Below are 20031 nucleotides of genomic sequence, written 5' to 3' on the forward strand. Positions count from 1 at the left end.
ACAGTTTTATTTAGCAAGAAACTTCTATAATACTTACAGTGTGCCAGATACATTACAGTATCAACTCTCTGAATCTCCTGTGAGGTTATCCTCATTTTATAGATGAGCAAAGTGAGGCCTTAAGAAGTTCAGGAACTTGTCAAAGTTCTCTCTCCTGGTAAGAAGCAGGGTCAGATTCTAAGGTAGGATGGCTGCGGGTCCACACTTTCGTAACCACGATACCATGAAGCTTCTCAATAATAGTGACATTCTTCTGCCTCCCTCATAAAATCTTTTCTCAGGGTTCTGAAGGAGAGTCAGTTCTGAAATTCTGAAGCTCCTCTGTGAAATCCTAGCTTTCAAGCTGTGCAGGGGAAAGGGATAACCTAGCCCAGTACAATAAGGATGTCTCAGGACAGCCGGCTCACCCTGTGGAAGGGGTGAGGAAAGGCGAATAAACATTCACTAATGAGACAGTGCTTTCCTGGTGTCAATATGAAAGATAAAATTGAATCATAACTGCAATTAGCAAATTAGGCTATAGTTGGAATGAAGAAACTAAATGGATGCACTGTTTTGCAATTGCAAAAATAAATTGATTGACCCTGTCAAAGCCCACTAGAATGTGGACAGACTTAATATGATCTTCCAATGATTTTCTCCAGGAATCATGCCATAGGAAAATAGCACAATACACCAGGACCAGATGTATTTGATCATTTTTAAGGAACATGAAAAGTAGTTTGAAAAAAAAAAATAAAGTGATCTGTAGGTCTGGGAAGCCTTTTGCTTAACAAAGCAATGAATTCAATTTTGGTAAAAATTTGTCAACTTTGCCACTTTATAAAGCAATAGCTGTCTCTTTCCTTTACAGTTGAATTTTACAATTTTGGAAAATATTCCTCACAAGGAAACAGAGATCTTGCAGGCCACTGGCAATCTTCATGTATTAAATTTCTACTTTGTTCTTCTGATCATATACCTTGAATTATCTATGGGTCTCTCAATTAAAACCCAAGGATGTATTGTCCAAAACTGTAAGAACAGGCCTTATGTACAGCCAACTGGCATATAATGCCAGGCAGCACAATGGATAGTATTTGGCACAGGCTTTTTTTCTAAGATAACATGTCTATATAGTATAATTTTGTAAAAGTATTAAAAAATTTTTCAAAATTCCTCTAAAATTCAAATTTTTATTTCAAAGTCTTGTACCAAGAAATTGTACCTAGGTGTAGAAGGTTTGCAGAATTCCAAAAGAAAATCTAGTAACTTCTCTTTCAAACTGACCTTTCCATCAAATTATATCAAAGTGCTACCACAACTATCTTAGGGTTGTGTAGTATGAGAATGTGCAGTATGAGAATGGCCTTCATAAGGTCATTCAATTCATTACAGTTACTGTATCTGGAAAGTTCACATTAAACCATCACAGGTAGAGGTGGTTTTCATATTGTGAGAGTAGATTTGATCACAGTCCTCAGAAAACTACTCCAGAATATAAATATACTCCTTGCATGTGAAGGTATGATAAGTTATCATCTACTTTAGACTAGTGTTAAAAGTATAATGCTAACATAACAGAGAAACAAGGAAATGGGATGATGAGAAATTTGTAGAACACAATGGGGATAGCCTAAGTAAGGCAACGTTGGCGTGTGTGTGTATGTGTGCGCGCGTGTGTAGTTATGCACGACAGGAGTGAATTGACCAAAAGGAAGCAGAAGCCAGTTAGCAAACAGCTGCTTTCCTAGTTCTCCAATGCCCTTTTATATGGCTCTGTCACCCTAGCATCCTTATTCCAAACTAGCCAATTCTACCTGTGCCTTCCCTTGACTCATAGCTTTGGCACATATGGATCTCCTAGGGACTCTTTGCCTTGAGGAACTGAGCAAACCAGGTAAATCTTCCATGTTTCGGGGCCTTATTTTCCAGAATCATTCTAGGTGTACTTCAAACTTCTGCCTACAGAGATATCAAGAGTTGTCAGGGTCTAACAAGAATAAATCCAAAATGTTCTGAGCTAACCATGCTTCAGGCCAGACCTAGAAATATAACTGTCTTGCTAAAATGAATTTAGTATTAGAGTCTAGCTGGCTTTTATATGGCATCTTTCATCCTTTTTATTTCTAATCTGTTATGCTCCTCAAAGAGTCTTTCTGTGAGGATTACGTACTTCTATTTCTGTTGTTACTATTGCTACTACTACTAGTAACAATAATAATAGCCTTCATACATATAGCACTGACTATGTGTTAGCAATTACATTAAGAAATTTACATGTGGGGCGCCTGGGTGGCTCGGTCAGTTAAGTATCCGGCTTTGGCCCAGGTCACGATCTCACGGTTTGTGGGTTTGAAACCCACGTCGGACTCTGTGCTGACAGCTCAGAGTCTGGAGCCTGTTTCAGATTCTGTCTCCCTGTCTGTCTGTCTCTCTCAAAAATAAAATAAATATTAAAAAATTAAAAACAAAGAAATTTACACACAAAGATCTATTTAGTCTTCCTTACAACCTTATGAGATAGATTTTGTTATTATCTCTGATTTATAAACTTACCAAGATCACACAGCTAGTCAGGACCAGTATCGGGATTTAAAACTGCCAATTTGGCTCCAGAATCCATGCTTTTAGACACTTTTGTTTACGTAATGCAAAGAATATACCATGAAGACCAGGGGGACTGGGGTTCCAGTCCTGTCTCTAAAGCTATAATAAACTGTGTGACTTAGGGCAAGTCTTTGACTCAATTTCCACTATACAATAAGCCAGGCTCAATGATTTGTTCCTGGTTATACAATGCTTTGAAGATAAAGTTGATGCTTTTCATTAACAAACTTGAGTTTTCTGGATGAGTCAGGAGGTTTAAAGCTTGAAAAATGAAAAGTGTCTGAGGGAAGGAAAGAGGCAACTAATAATAACGAAGTCAATCTTCTGAGAATTTTCACATTCCATATTCCAAGCATGAGATTCAGATTTTACAGAGGAAAACATGGAGTCTCAGAGATTAGGTGATTATTCCAAGATCACACAGAAAGTCAGGGTGGAGAGCCAAAGCCCAAGCACTTCCTGCCTCACCACTCACCGTGCTTGCCTGGCGTGGCCTCTCCTCTCAGCAGCACTGAGCTGACGCTTAAAGGTAACATATAAAGTACGGAGCACAAAGTCCTGCGAACCACACATAAATTAATTTGGAGGTGAGGAGATAGGTGAATATGAACTTAAAAGTGCTAACAGATTGTAACTTAAAACAAAAGTGGGTGGGTATATTTTTGTGTAACTTCTACAAGGTGGGTTGGGTACCTATCCAAACAAGTGAATTTCTGGAGGGAAAGTCTGGAGGACTTGAGTGTACCCAAGTAAAGGATGAAGAAATACCACAAGCTATTCATGTGGTATTTCCAGACCACATACATGAGTTCTTGAGGTATTCTGCTGCACGATATAACCTCCTAACAATAACTCAGAATCATTTTGTCAAAAGGAACCTACCTTTCTCCTTAGCCAGAATTTCACAAATAATGCCAATAAACAAGGAAGGTCTCTTCGGTATTGGATACTGAAAGGAGGGCAGCAAAGTCAGAAACTACTATGCTTACTTACTAAATTCCTATCTTGGTTTGGAAATGGGAATCACTTGTTCTTTCACCAATCATCCAACAATAATAAAGGAACACCAGGTAAGTACAAAGCATTATTTTATCAATCAAAGGCACGGACATTAAAGGGAACATGACATAAATGGTGATGCCAAAGCAGTGGCATGAGTGCTTAGGATTACAAGAAACACAAGGAGCTCCGGAAGCATGAACGTTATTTATGATGGGTTAGAGGAGTGCCAGAAGGAGGTGACACCTGAGCCAGCGGTAGAGTAGGGTGAGTTTAGGAAAACTGGCTATAGTTCAGAATGATCAGAGCATGCCTAAGGAGATCTGTTGATTTACTGAATTTCACAAATCATAATTATGTAGCTACAGAATTAGAAGGGTTTTATTGGATAATAAGTTCGACACTGTCATTTTACATTTAATGAAACTAAGCCCTCAAATTAGGTGCCTAGTGTCCTACCAAGGACGTCTACTGCATGAGGTGAGGTTGTCCTTAAACACAGAACTGAACAATGTGATGTTTGAGAATAAGAACAGGTAAATGCAGCCATGCTGGCAAACCACTAACCTCAGTGTGAAAGAGGTCTGTCATCTGCTATGCCACATAATAAAATAATTACTTAGAGAAATCACCTCCAGCTGATCTGAATGGTATTCACATACAAAAAAGAAAAGCTACAATCTATAAACCACCTCTCCTTCTGTACTGTATGTGCTGATCCACGAACTCTGGATATAAAACTGTTTACACATAAATACAGTTAACTCACCAACTAACCTAAGTCTTCCCTCTCTTTTAAACCTAGCTCTTGTTCATTAAATTCAATAAAAATTGAGGTGCAACAGCTGTTAAGTGAAGGGATTCTTTTAAATCCCCTGTAGATGTTTGCTAAACTTTGGATAAAAACTTTATCATCATTAATTACTAAGCAACACCTTATCAGGAAGTCACAAGAAGAAACATCAAGGTTCTATCACAAAGCCAAAATCAAGTAAGGGTATAATTCAAGAAATATGCAATGTTATGATGATTGTATTTCATCCAAGAAATATGAAATGCTCAAGTACTCTATTCTTTAACAAGTTAATTCCCATGATATTACATGTAAAGAAATAGTAAAGATTCTTTTTAGGTACTAGAATTCTGTTGTACAAAGTTCTACTTGAAACAGGTGTGCTATCAGCTTGGACTTTAGAAGTTTTTCATGTTTTCTGGGTCTGATAGAAAAGCAAAATTCTTGAATTATGAAAATGAGTTTTTTTTTTTTAATTTTTTTTTTCAACGTTTATTTTTTTTGGGACAGAGAGAGACAGAGCATGAACGGGGGAGGGGCAGAGAGAGAGGGAGACACAGAATCGGAAACAGGCTCCAGGCTCTGAGCCATCAGCCCAGAGCCTGACGCGGGGCTCGAACTCACGGACCGCGAGATCGTGACCTGGCTGAAGTCGGATGCTTAACCGACTGCGCCACCCAGGCGCGCCTGAAAATGAGTTATTTTTAACAACTTTGGAAAAAGAAATGATTCACTTTATAAAACAATTCACTATAGGATTTCTTTTTCTTTTTTTTTTTTTTTTTTCAACGTTTATTTATTTTTGGGACAGAGAGAGACAGAGCATGAACGGGGGAGGGGCAGAGAGAGAGCGAGACACAGAATCGGAAGCAGGCTCCAGGCTCTGAGCCATCAGCCCAGAGCCTGACGCGGGGCTCGAACTCCCGGACCGAGAGATCGTGACTTGGCTGAAGTCGGACGCTTAACCGACTGCGCCACCCAGGCGCCCCTAGGATTTCTTTAAAATAGCAAGTTCGTTAATAGTCTGATTCATGTAACTTTTCAAGAACATACATTATATATAGGTGGACAAAATTCAAAGGCTTTCTCAAATGGTTGGTATAACAGGATTTGGTCTCTAACCACAAAAAAACCCTGAAGACTTGAAAATGAAAAGAACTTATATAATTACGTTAAAGTGGGAATTTAAACAGTAAGGAAGCAAATAAACATTTTAATCACATTTGCATAGACAAGGGTTTAGAGGGACAAACAAGTGATTAATAGTGGTTACTCCTGAGGAGCCTGTAGGGATTTTGTTGTTTTATAATGTCCACATTGTTTGTTTTATAAGAAGTACGTATTGCAATTCTGTACTTTCTTAAAATTCAGTTTCAATATTCATTTTTTAAAAGCATTTTTTTGGGGGGAAAAAAGGATTTTTTTTTGTAGCTTGCCATAGTGGTTTTCCTTCAAGAGTGTATCAGAATCAGCCATGAAGAGTTGCTGACAATTATGCAGCTGCTTGGGTACCTCTGCAGAACATTAACTTAGAAAGCTCTGGAAACCACCAGACCAGATGACCTTTATGATTCTTTCCAATCTGGAGATTTCATTACCTACAAATACTCTGTACACATTCAACACCCAACAGCTTTCTTTTCATACACATTAACCGCCCAACACTGCACAGAGGAGAAGCATTATTTCTATAAGATGGGAGAAGGCCCTCCTCCCCGGCTCTGTGCACTCACTTTACTGTCCTAGAGAAACTCATAGGAGACAAACTGAAGACTAAAACACGTACAGCTTCAACTCCAATAAACTTTTTTCCTGTGGCTATTTTAACACAAACCCATCATATTTCGCTATCTCAGGCATAAATTTGGGAACTGGCTCTAATGTAAGCACCAGTTATTGCAGAGGTGATGGGAAGACAGGAATGGGGAAGGGCATGGCTGTGTACTATCATATCGGTTCTCTAACTAAAAACAGTCCCATAAAGTGGGTAAGTGTTACCATTTTCTCTAGCCTGGCACTTCATCTCTGTCAGTTCTCAATCCTATTAGACCCAATTCCCCTTAGTTATATTAAAGTCTACACATATATATTCATTTTAGTTCCTCCTTTTCTATCCTGAAAAGAAATGCACAGATGTTTAACAGAATTTCAAAAAATATCATCAAAATACCCTAACAGCAACATAAAAGAAAATGAAATAAAAGTAATTAATAATAAATTATGTATTTCAATATGTGTATGTCCTGGCATGACTATACTAAAATACAATGAAGTAGTCATACACTTACACTACTTACATTTAATATATTTAAATTTAAGAGAAGCTGGATGATAAGAAACTATGACATACAACAAATATAGCAAAATGAAGTAAAGTCACGTGATTTTCTGAAATGCTTCCAAACAATATAAAGTACAACTATCTTTGATATGTAAGATCGTGGCATTTCTGGAAAATTTAGTGTTTATTGAAACAGATAAAAATATGTAAAAATATTTTGTATATAAAGTAGAGTTAGGTTACAGGCATGGACAATCATATAAAGTTTTCTAGTCCCCTTCACAAAAATGCCATACATGTGATATTCAAGGCTATGTAGGAACCACACAATTCTTTTATATGTAGGATGCCCTGTGCATTACAGGATGTCTCCCATCTCTGGCCATGGTCCACTAAATCACTGAGACAAACTCAAATGCTCCACAAAATTCCAAAATGCCCCCTAGAAGTTAGTGCCACCCCACTGAGAATCACTGGTATACATGAACTTCAAATATCTACATGCATAAATATTATAGGTTCTCACACTGGCCTAGGGGATAAGTGGGCCACCACTGACCCCTGATCTTGGGCTAAAGATTCTCTGATATAAGGGCTACTTGTAATTGAAAAGCCTGGGATACATCTATCCCAGAAGCTTCCAGTAAGAAATTATACCTAAAACTTTTTTTTATCTGTATTTTTAAAAGTAGATAATACAGCTATTTTTACATGTAGAGTATATCCATATACACAGTTGTACTAATAATTCTGTCTCTTCTCTCTACTTCCCCTAAAAAAAATACTTTCTCCTAAGTTTTCTAGGTAATCAGGGTCAAACTGAAAATATTACCATTCCCTTTTTTCCATACTAATGCAGAGATACATTAATGGAAATAATCCAAAAGTCATTTACAAATGGCACTGAAATATATTATTTATTTGGAAGAAGAACAACTTCCTACTTAAGTTTTGATTAGGCATCTATTAAAAGTTATTTTCATTTCCTGATCAACTCAACGACTAAAGCGTGTGTCTTCTGGTGGCAGGCTGAGGAGTTGCCTGAGTCTGAGAACATGATGAGTCCTAAGAGAGAGACTGAAGTATTTTGAAATTTTCACTAATTGGGATTTGGTTATATAATTTCTTTTTGGCACTGAAAAAAATTCATGCCTCCATACAGATTTTATGTTAAATTAGCACATCATTCACAGAAATACCAGATATACCCTCACTTTAAGTAAAGGGGATAAGGACTTCACTTTATATAAAAGGATTCACAGATTAGAGGAAATCATCACAGGATTCCTTTGAACATAAAAACTCCTGGTTAAAATGCCATTTAAAGATTAACGAATAAGTTAATGATGCAATATTCATTCAATTTCTACACCTTATTAAAGACTTTCTTAAAATGTCTATTGAAACGGTATTTAGCCTCAGTAGGTGAAATGGCCCTTTCAACAGCTAATTAGCCTGTTTTTCCACTTCAAATTCTGTTGATTAATTCACTAATTAATTTAATAATGCACACAAGAAATCAGCATTCCGTTTTTTATAATCTCAACTTAGGTTATCTTTCTTCATATCTAAAATTGGTAAAAATTTACCTTATGCCCATGCACAAGCATCACCTTATTATAAAAAATAAGCTAAAGTTCGTGTGTTACCAAAGATATATGGTGATTAAAATAACTCATCTTTTAGTATTCTGATCGCTACTTGTTTCTATAAATAAACTTTACCAATACGCGGAGGCCTGCACATTTGTGTACTATGTGCTATGAGATTCTTGCATCTGATCAGACCAGCTCTAAAAGGCTTTATGATTCATATAAAATACAGCCCTTCTTAAATAATATCAGAACAGAAGTCATATTTTCTATTATTAAACAGAGAATTCTGGTGCTGATAAAAAACAAAAAACCCCATACATTGAAAAAAAAAAAGAAAAACGTAGCACTTGCCAAATGTGTACTACAAAGCTATTTACTTACTTGGTACTGGGCCTTTTTTGTAGGGCTTTGTCCAGGATAAGAGATGGCGCACTCCTCCTCCTTTCTGCTAGTGTTTTCATTTTCTGTTGAGAAAAAAAAAATCAAAATGAAGACCGCGTGACTTCTAAAGCAAGTAAATGCCAACTTTCAAACCAATTCAGCAAATTTTGTATTGCCGATCCTTGCCTCTCCAAGAGTTTGCAGTCTCATTACAGAGATAATCACATCTAAACTAGAATAGTACGTGTCAAGAAGTGGAACAGGCAGTAAATATTTTTTATGAATAGAGAATAAGGAGGTTAAATGTTGATCAGAGTATTTGATCATAACCATTATCATCAATTGCAGCTAACAATATTACTTATTATGTACCTGGCCCTGTGCTAAAGGCAGGACTGAATTATCTCATTTATACCCCTAAATGTCATCTGAGTAGGTACGTTCCACTATCTCTATTTCATAGGCAGGGTAGGCCCCAAACTGGGCTTTAAGGGGAATCAGGATTTGAAAAGGTCAAGTAAAGGGAGGAAAAAAAAATTTAAAGCAAAAGGGACTAGATTCTGACACATCTCATAGACCTTTACATTTAAATATTTACACATCTGGGAATCCCTTCTTCCACACAGAATTTTTTTTGCTGGAACTTAGAAAAAAACCAAAAGAACACTTTTTTCTTTTCTAAGTGGTATATAAACATAGGATTAACTGGGTAATTCAAGTACTCTGTTTCGAGGACCTAAAATTTATGGTAAATGGGGATTTATTCAACTTGGATTATTCAGATAAGTACTCTCTAAATTCAGTCTTTTATATTTAACAAGTCTAGATAGAGTCAGAGGGCGTGCTGCCAGATACGGATGAGTAAAATCACCAACAGAGTCATAACGAGCCATAAGCAAGGCACAGGCTGTGGACACTCTTCTGTTCCCCACCCCATCCTGGCCAGAGGGCTCACTGACTGAAGGACCCAGGCCAGCCATGCTGGGAACTGGGTATGCTCCAACAGGAACCATAGAAAACGTAACTGGCTCAGTGGCAGTACCTCATTACATTATTCATAAAGGAACTACTTCTTAGCTAGTAAAATAAAACCTAGATCCTAGCCTAGGAACACAGGAAGAATAATCCAGTGAGAAGGGGATACAATTCTTATCCCCCAAATTCACCATGTCCCAGGATCTCTCCCCAGTTACTGTTGTCACCAGTGTCATGCCTCAGTGTTGTCAATCCCCCCCCATTAATCTTTTGGTTCACATGTGGAAACTCTATGCCGAATCCTCCTTAATATGGCTCAGACAGCAACTGAAATAATAAACCATGAATAAAGGTAAAGGACAGGAAACAAATGGGTAAGAAATATAGAATACCATTCTTCTCAATCAGAAGTTACTAACCATGAATGGGTTTCAGGGAGGGTTAAACTGTTTAATTTTCTTTTTTACACAGTATGTATATAGTGCCTTCCTTCTGGAGAGAAAGCCCACGATTTTCATTAGGTTCCCAGAAAAGTCTGTGATTCTGATAACCTACTTTCTATCTTAAGCTGTAAGCCCCATCCCACTGTTTCCATTACTCACATCTCTTGGGAACCTAACTCTCCTGAATCCACCATTCTGAGGCCAGTGTGACCGCAGAGGTGGCAGGAAGAAGGAAAATCTGGGAGACAAGTATTTGTGCCACAAGGTTCAGTGGCCTGTCCTGATGTGAAGAGTCTCAATAGTAAAAGACTGGTTGATTTTACTAAGAAAGGTAGCAATCTGTTCACATGCAGATTTTTCATAGGATTCTGTTTCACCTTTAGGTCTGGGCTAGATTCATACTCCCAATCTTCCTGACTCCCTGTATTCAGTATCTATTTACCATGCTTCGAACTTTGAAACGTGCCCAATCCTTTAAGTTTTACCTGGGCTCCTTATCCTCCGTTTTGGCCTTAGGGTCTGCCTAGTCGACCTTAGTGGGAACCACATTCCTGCATTTATCTCATCAGACTTACTTCTGAAGCCCCTAACCCTCTGACACCACTGTCCCCAGATCCAAGCTCCTAACAAAATCTTCATTAATAAACGATTTCTCATTCTGAGCTCCTTGCCTTTCAGGTTTACAAAGAATTTGGAAAGGATTCAAAAGATAGCCATAAATATGATTTAAAATGTGGGGGGAAGAAGAATCTGTGAGAAAGGCTAAAATGACCTGAAATTCTTCATTTGTAAACAGTAATAATCTCCAAATTAATGCAGTCATAATACAGAGGATAGAAAGCATCATCCAAGGAAGATAAAGCAAAAAGAAATCCAGGTTGGTCTTGGGTAGTGGTTCTTTGAGGAATTTACAAAAGCTGTGAATTAAGTTCTGCACCCAATTTTTCTTTTTCTTTTTTTTTTTTTTTTTAATTTTTTTTTTTCAACGTTTATTTATTTTTGGGACAGAGAGAGACAGAGCATGAACGGGGGAGGGGCAGAGAGAGAGGGAGACACAGAATCGGAAACAGGCTCCAGGCTCTGAGCCATCAGCCCAGAGCCCGACGCGGGGCTCGAACTCACGGACCGCGAGATCGTGACCTGGCTGAAGTCGGACGCTTAACCGACTGCGCCACCCAGGTGCCCCTCTGCACCCAATTTTTCAAGGGGTTCAGCAACCCACATAAAATGGATTCCTTGGGGATTCACGGACCCCAAATTTAAAACCTTCTGACATAAGGAAATCTTCCTGAGAGTGATGGCTGCTAAACATGAGAACGAATAGTCAGAGAATAGTTCTTCTGTGCTTTTAAAATAGGAGTTTTTCATGGAGACTTAATGTAGAGGACCATTCATACACACACTAATTATACTGTGTTTTCTTAGTCATAAAATTGTCAGATGTATGAGGAGTCCAATGCAGAGTGTGTCCACCTCATCTAGTGGATTCACATGCACAGAGTGTGATCAAACCACGGGAAAAGTATTATTTTTGAGACCCAATTGTTTGTAGTGAGACTCACTCTACCACTATTGAGAAATGCAACATCGAAGGCAATTCAGTCACTCCTCTGGGCATTTCATTTCCCAATCCAGAAAATCAGAAAATCTGGACTACATAGGGTTCTTAGGTCCCTTCTATTTTTGATATTCTCATGTTAAGGGTCCACCAAAGATTTCCCTTAGATATGCATGGAAATAAACATCACATGTGCCAATTTAAGATTCACAGGATTCATTCCTCTTGTAAGTAATTAAAAATCTTAAGAATGGCCAATATGAGCTTAATAGATAGATTTAGGTATCAATTAAACATACACAGATCTCTTTCTTTGGCTCAAAAGTGTAGCAAAACAAAGGGCCAATGGTGACTTCGAAACAAATCCACTTATCTATCAGAGACTCTGTTCTCAGGCAATAAAGACCTGGATTTTCTTTTTGTTTATAACAACCGCGTGAAAGACAATGCATGGAAATAGAATGAGACTACTGATTCCTTTACAAATAGATTACAGTGCAAACTTGTCAGGACAGGTTGAGGCTATACTTGCCCAACATCAACAAATTTCAGTTGTTCAATGACAGGAAAAACTATGATTCTTTGCCTCACAGAAAACAGGGTAGGTTTAAGACAGTGCTTTTTGTTGTTAGCTTAAAAATCACAATTTACAGCATGATTTTTCAGAATGCCCACGTGTTTGATGTTCCTATCTAGATGACCTCATAAATACTGGATGTCATTCTGAAAGTGAGTATTGTAAAAAGGTAATCTTTTGGGGCGCCTGGGTGGCTCAGTCGGTTAAGCATCCGACTTTGGCTCAGGTCAAGATCTCACAGCCTGTGAGTTCGGGCCCCGCATCGGGCTTTGTGCTGACAGCTTGGAGCCTGGAGCCTGCTTCAGATTCTGTCTCCCTCTCTCTGACCCTCCTCCATTCATGCTCTTTCTCTGTCTCAAAAATAAATAAACATTTAAAAATAAACAAATAAAAATAAAAAGGTAATCTTTTTAAAATATAAAATACATATTAGGTTAAAAAATAAACTGCATTAAACTTTTGGGAATGATTTTATTGATAGTGTACCATTTACCTAGTATTCAAGAGCCCAAAAAACTAAACAAGAATTTTGTAGGAGCTAAAAAACAAACAAACATGAAGTAGCATTTATTTACCCCTCCACCTCTAATTGGGAAAGATAAAGAGGACCTTGTGAGCAATTGTAAAAGGGAAGAAATGCAATTAAATTTTAAAAATGGCTCTTTTTACTAACAGCAATTAGGGAAATATAACATGAACACAAGAAAGTAATTAGATCTTTGGTTTCCTAAGCTGTCTCCTCTGCAGTTATATTTAGTAAAAAAGGGAAAAATCCATTCTGCCAAAAGTGAAATAGAGATCATAATTGAAAATAAGAACCAAATGCCTGCAATTCATTTTTTGGTATTTCAATAACGCACAACATTAGCAGCTAATCTACAAGTTGCTTTCCATCTCAGTTGGATTCACTATGTGTTCAATTCTCTGTGTTCCTATCTTGCTTCACATATTGCACCTCAGTTATGGCATCCCGTGTTATACTATTTATCTTTCTGCCACTTTCTAGAGGGTAGGGATTACAACCTCTTCCCAACTTTTTCCTGTCCTTCAACAATTATTTACTGAAATTCTGCTCTGTGGTAGGTCTATCTCTGCATTCCCCAAGCCTATTACAAAGCCTGGCACAAAGTATGCACTCAGTAAATGAAAGCTTTATATGAATTTTAAAACCTATTATTCTCCATACCTATATCGCTATCCCTAAATACACACTCGCAGAAAAACAAATAAACCTTTAAGGGGCTCTGCTGGAATGCTATCATTAAGCAAATGTAAGCATTTGCTGTGAGCTGTATAGTTATGAGCCATCCTTATACAACACAAACTACATCTTTTGACATAGTGTTGTTGACGTACCTCTTTGAGCTACATGGTAAACATCTGCTGATTAAAGTTAATTACCTGCCAACAAAAGGTACAAAGACACCTGGCTATGCACATGCAAAAGAATTAAGTTGGATCTTACCTCATACCATATATAAAAATTAACTCAAAATGGATCAAAGATCTAAAAGAGCTGAAATTGTAAAAAAATTTTAAAAAGACACATGGGCAGAAATATTTGTGACTATGGGTTGGGCAGTGGTTTCTTAGATATGACACCGAAAGCACAAACAACAAAAGAAAAAGAACAGATAACTTGGACACTGTCAAGATCAAAAACTTCTGTGCTTCAAAGGACACTGTTAAGGAAGTGAAAAGAAAACCCACAGAATGGAAGAAAATTTGACAAAGGATTTGTATATAAAGAATTGTTACTGAATTGCCACAATTCAATAAAGATAAATACTCCAATTTTAAAATGGGCAAACAATATGAATGGGCAGTTCTCCAAAGAAGATACACAAATGGCATATAAGTATATGAGAAGATGCTCAACATCATAAGCCATCAGGAAAATGCAAATCAGAACTATAAACTATCATTTTATACTCATTAGGATGGCTGTAATAAAAAAGACATAAGAAATGCTACTGAAGATGTGGATAAATTGAACTCTCATAAAATGCTGGTGGGAATGTAAAATGGTGCCATCACTTTGGAAAATAGTTCAGAGGTTCTGCAAATGGCTAAACACAGAGTTACCATATGATCCTGCTATTCCTCCAGGTACATACTCAAGAAAATGAAAACAAATCCACACAAAACGTGCACATGAATCTTCACAGCAGCATCATTTATAACGGTTAAAAAGTGAAAACAACCCCAGGGTCCATCAACTGCTGAATGAATAAACATGATGTGTTATATCCATATAATGGAATATTACTTGGCAATAAAAGATGTACTGACATGTGTAACAACATGAATGAATCTCAAAAACATTATGCTAATTAAAAGTCAGGTCCCAAAGGACCACATATCATATGACCCCATTTATATGAAAAATCCAGAATAAACAAATCTACATACTTAAAGTAGATTAGTGGTTGCCCAGAGTTTGGGGATATAAGGTGACTGGGATGTGACGATGAAGGGGTGTGGTGTTCCTTTTTGGGGTAATGAAAATGTCCTGAAACTGACTGTAACAATGGATACACAATTCTTGCAATAGACTAAAAGCCAATGAATCATATACTTTAAATGAGTGAACTGTATGGTATGTGAATTATAGCTCAATAAAATTATGAAAAAGAAAAAAAAAAGAGCTAAATACCAAACTACTAAAACATTGGGTACCATCCCAGCAAACTGGTTCACAACCAAGAGCCATAATTTTCTTTATCTGTATAAGAATCATCTGTAGTAGCATATAAGAAAATGAAAATTGTTTGCATTTTGTTCAACATGTTTTTGTACCAACTGTTTGAGTGGCTCTCCATTTGAATTCCTCAGAGATCTGAGGAGTATGCCCACCTGTCTACTGGGGTTTGCCACCGGCCCTCCCCCCCCTCCTCTCCCCTCCCCTCCATGGCGCCCTAGCCTTACTCACTATTTTCATGCAGTAAAACTTCAGTAGCAGCATCTGAAGTCAGCGACTTAACACTGCCTGTATGAGAGTTCAAGGTGGTAATACAAGCATGTCTACACAGGAAAATGAAATTGTAAACAGGTAACAGAAAAAAAAAGTTCTGTTCTTTTATTTTCAACAACTCAGAAAACACTGTTTACATAAAAACCTGCATGTAGTCCCTCACTTGAAGTTTAACTTCATATCAACCAAGAGATACCGTATGAGTTTTGGACCTCTAAATCACTCCGAATCTGGTCATCCTTAGTTGTCACAGAGATTATAGGAAAAGAATGCCTTTCAAAAGAAAGGAGCAGAATGAAAGATTTAAGTCAGATAAACTGCAAGTTTTCATACTTTCTTCTGTGACAGTCACTTTTGTAACGAAAAAAATCCAAGCATTTCCACTGAATTTAAGTCAAATGTGAAGTCGCTTTCAAACATTTAAAATGACCATAGCATCAAAACAAGGGCTTTGAGGAAAGCTTTTAAAGAATTTAAGTTTCAAGGCTAGAAAAAAAAATCAAGTTTACAAATTAGCTTATTCGAATTTGACAAAGCTAATCCTTTTGTGAATGGTCTGTACAATTTTGCAAGCAATAAACAGTTTCTTTCTGGTCTTCCCAACACACAGGCAGCTTTTAATTTGTGGAGACATACCTCAAAGACACTGGCTCTGCAAGGAAACAAGAACGTTAATTTTAACCTTCTGTCTTGCTTCTAGGTCCTAGTATTACAACCATGTTTTGACCGCTGGGTGAGCTGAAGCTTCTCACTACTGGCAGTTTGGTCTGTGATGTGAATGACCTTCTATTTACTCATAATCATCCTATCCAGAATCAATGTGAGCATTTGATTAAAACAAATGTCATCACGGTAGACTGTTGTACAAGAATAGAAGCTCTTTTCAGAGATTAAGTAATGTTTTTACTTTTGGCTATATTTCTTCTTTCTAGGAGACAACCACTTTGAAATAAAACAATAAACATGAGAATCTATGTAATGTAGAAGAATGGGCTCTGAGTTAGGAGGCACTGGACCTAAATTCTGCACCCTGTTTCTAGCACTTAACCTCTGAGTCCTCTCTGTAAGATGACATAACTGTCCCACCTACCACAAAGAACAGAATAAGATTATATGTGCGAGACCTCTGATTGGAAAGCACTGAGATGTGACAGTGTAACATATAGAGGAGTGCTTTAGAGTGCATACGTACTCTACTCCCCTTACACATTATTCTTTGTTCCTCTGCCTCCACCGGACCCATAGGGCTTCTGGAGTATCAGTGAGGGCCCTGAAGTTGGCTGGACATTCTTTTGTGGCAAAGTCACCAGTTTCAACCTCTGGTCCGACGCATTCCTTTTCGGGAGCATCCTGGAGTAGACAGGGTCAAACACCAATGCCTTCTCCCTCATAACCCCTTACAAGGCAGGGCTTCACTACATCTTTTCCATACATCATACACATCATGGCCCATACAATGTGATATTATTTACACACCCATGGCACACTATGGTAAACAAAGAGGTTCTGCGGCTACCCTGGTACCCATCTACCTGCCCAAAGGCTAAGGGGCTGAGTGTATCTCACACAGCTCTAATGGTTGGCTCTACCATTACAGCCTCCTCTGACTTTTCTCATGCACAGGGGAAGAGTATAGTAATCAAGTCCAAAAACCATCATAATAAAAAAAACAAAACAAAACAAAACAAAAAAACCAAGAATGTATAAAATGAGAATAGAAAACAGGCCCAGGTCTATCTAGATTCAGACAGAGAATAACCAGGTAATGACTATTGCCAAAGCTGAGGTTCAAGAAGACGAATGCAGGGGTGGAAGAGAAAATACAGACACTCTCCTAGGTGTAAATTAGGACCCAGGTAAACAAGGAAGGCAAAAGGCCACAGAGCAGCTGGGTTTTCCAGATCTCTGAAATGTGAGCTGATGTGGGCACACATATGTTCCATTTTCAGAGTCCCTACACAAGTGACCAAACATCCAGAAATAGGTGTTACCTTTCAGTTGTGCCATGTGACAGCTGTCTGTCAAAATTAGGTCAAGGCTGCCCAGCACAGCGCTGACATACAGCGCTGACAGGCCTATTTCTGCTGCTGGTCGGATGTTTCTAATCTAAACTTGTCCTAGATAAGGAAAATCAGACTGAAACAAAATTATAAAATAAACTGGGCCGTGTTGCCTGCAAGCCCCATTATTGGTGGCTGACAGGGGGCAGCTTCCTCTGCTCCCTTTCCAGCCTCCCACACTGTAGCCAAGTCTTCATAAGTAAACAAAGGCTGAACCCCACCCCCATCCAAGGTTGCTTCAGAAAAACTGCTGCAGTTGCTACTACCAAACTGAGCATTCACCCCACAGGCTTTCTGCACACACCGGCATCTGCAGAGTCCCTGTGATCTAGAACACTTGAGATACCAACAGGAAGAACGGGAGAGCAGACGTTCCTCTCAACAAAAGTTTATCTTACAGGCAGGATGTTCAGGATACTATAACAAAACAACATAGACCTGGTGGTCTGAACAACAGACACCGATTTCTCATAGTTTTGGAGGCTAGGAAGTCCAAGGTCAAGGTACCAGCAGATTCAGTTCTGGGTGAAGACCCTCTCTCTCTCATTTGTAGAAGGCTGTCTTCTAGCTGTCACCTCACATGGGGAGACAGAGAAACACACAGAGAGAGCAAGCTCTCTGGTCTCTTAGTAGGGCACTAATCCCATCATGAGGGTTCTGCCCTCGTGACCCCATCTAACCTAATTATCTCCCAAAGGCCCCGGCATCTAATCCTGGGGGTTAGCCTTCAACATCAATTTGGAGAAAGGGCACAAACATTCACCCTGTAGCAGAAGTTTTTGCTAAATGCTCTGGAGACATGAGAGGCAACAGTCATGAAACTCCAACAGATCACAGTAATGTGATGTACATACATTTCTTCAAAGCACTATGTACACGAGTGCGTGTATACATGCACACACATAACCCTGATGCTATATACCCACTTATTTTTGTGACACTGTAGTTTATAACACGTTAGTGGCAATTTAAATTGAAATCTAGTACATTTTCAGCTACGGATAACTCCCAGGAAGGCAAGCTGTATAATCACATATTTTTGTTATGTTGTTACGTGGTCCTTTAAGGCAGAAGATATCTTTACTTTGCGAAGCACAGCCACCAAGTCCTGGAGGCAAGATAAGAACTATGAAGGAATTCAGACACCTCGGTTACTCAAGTCCCATTTTCTGCAGGCGCCATCAGCCGTCTCACCTCTCCTGGTCCACGGAACATGTTCCACCTTCTCTCCACACACATTCCACCAAACCAGACCCGGGACAAAACGGACAGTGAGAAACTGCTTCACAACAATCTTCACTTCACTACTGAAAGCAACAACTGCACTATTTAGGTATCTGTGACTTGTGAATACTCAAGTCCATTAAGTTGCAACTCTCCAGATTGGCTATTTTACTTTAAATTGGTAATTACTTTTTTCTTTTTTTTTTTTTTATAATTTTTTTTAACGTTTATTTATTTTTGAGACAGAGAGAGACAGAGCATGAACAGGGGAGGGTCAGAGAGAGAGGGAGACACAGAATCCGAAACAGGCTCCAGGCTCTGAGCTGTCAGCACAGAGCCTGAAGCGGGGCTTGAACTCATGGACCACGAGATCATGACCTGAGCCGAAGTCAGCCGCTCAACCGACGGAGCCACCCAGGCGCCCCTAAATTGGTAATTACTTTTTATATCAATGTGTAAAAATAAGATTGTCCTAAGTTTTATTCCATAAAAACATAATTTATTCTGTCCTAACATATGAATGTTAGATTCAGAAAAAAAATAATTTTTCTTTTGCCATGTTAAATTGCAATATTGTGCTCACATTTTAAATAAAAATAACTATAGAAGCATAGTTATAGGAAGCGTATGAAATGGAATAACCAGGAAGCATATGGAATGTCTTCCTATACTCAAGATTCAGGACATAAGGGGCTCCTGGGTGGCTCAGTAGGTTCAGAGTCTCACTCTTGATTTTGACTCACTGGATTTGATCATGATCCCACAGTCTGTGGGATGGCGCCCAGCATCGGGCTCTGTGCTGATAGCGTGGAGCCTGGTTGGGATTCTCTCTCTCCCTTACTCATACACATGCTCTCTCTCTCCTCTCACTATGCCCCTTCCCTACTAAGATGTGCTCCCTCTCTCTCAAAGTTAAATAAACATTTAAAAAAAGATTCAGGATATAAAATGTTTTCTGAATTGAGAGAGTTTCAACTGGGTTTCCCAAACATGTTAGTGTCCATAGTGGAATCATCTGAGGCACAGAATTCATTGCACCCACACATAACTTGGAACTGCAGTTCTAGAAGTTTGGGGAATATGCCAAGCTTTCCAACAGCAAGCAAGACTGATAGATCAGCGTGGCAAATAGGCCTGGCTGAGGAACTCCGGAAGTATAACAAGTGCCTTAAATAAAACTTCTGAAAATGACAGCTACCAAGGCATAAAAATTACACATTTCCAACGTAATCAGACCAATGACTGTAGCATTGATTGTCACTATTGGTTCATATTTATTGTGATGATTTACTTTATCAGTCAACTTGATTGTCCACAGATTCCCAGATTAAACATTTCTAGGTATGTCTGTGAACTATTTCTGGATGAGATCATCATTTATCTCATTGGATTCAATAAAGCACACTGCCTTCCCCACACTGAGTGGGCACCATTCAATCTCTGGAGGGCCTTCATGGAACAAAGAGTGGAGGAAGGAGAAATGTGCCCCTTTTTTACTGCCTCACTGTTAAGCTGGGACATCTCACCTCCTCTTGACTCAGGAAAAGACAGTGGTGAATTAAACTACACTTTTCTGGGTCTT

At 38.5% G+C, this 20031-nt stretch overlaps 1 protein-coding gene across 6 annotated transcripts in view; it reads right to left on the bottom strand.

The window, feature by feature from the left end:
* ARHGAP20 (Rho GTPase activating protein 20) overlaps window positions 1–20031 on the bottom strand; it is a 131688-nt gene that overhangs the window by 102982 nt on the left and 8675 nt on the right. For all 6 annotated transcript variants that reach the window (XM_045482733.1, XM_045482732.1, XM_045482731.1 and 3 more), the window contains exon 2: window positions 8639–8721. In XM_045482733.1, the coding sequence (XP_045338689.1) occupies window positions 8639–8718 (80 nt within the window). In that variant the 5' untranslated portion in view covers window positions 8719–8721. The remainder of the gene's footprint in view (window positions 1–8638; window positions 8722–20031) is intronic.

This window comes from Leopardus geoffroyi, chromosome D1, assembly GCF_018350155.1.
Source record: "Leopardus geoffroyi isolate Oge1 chromosome D1, O.geoffroyi_Oge1_pat1.0, whole genome shotgun sequence".
NCBI lineage: Eukaryota > Metazoa > Chordata > Mammalia > Carnivora > Felidae > Leopardus > Leopardus geoffroyi.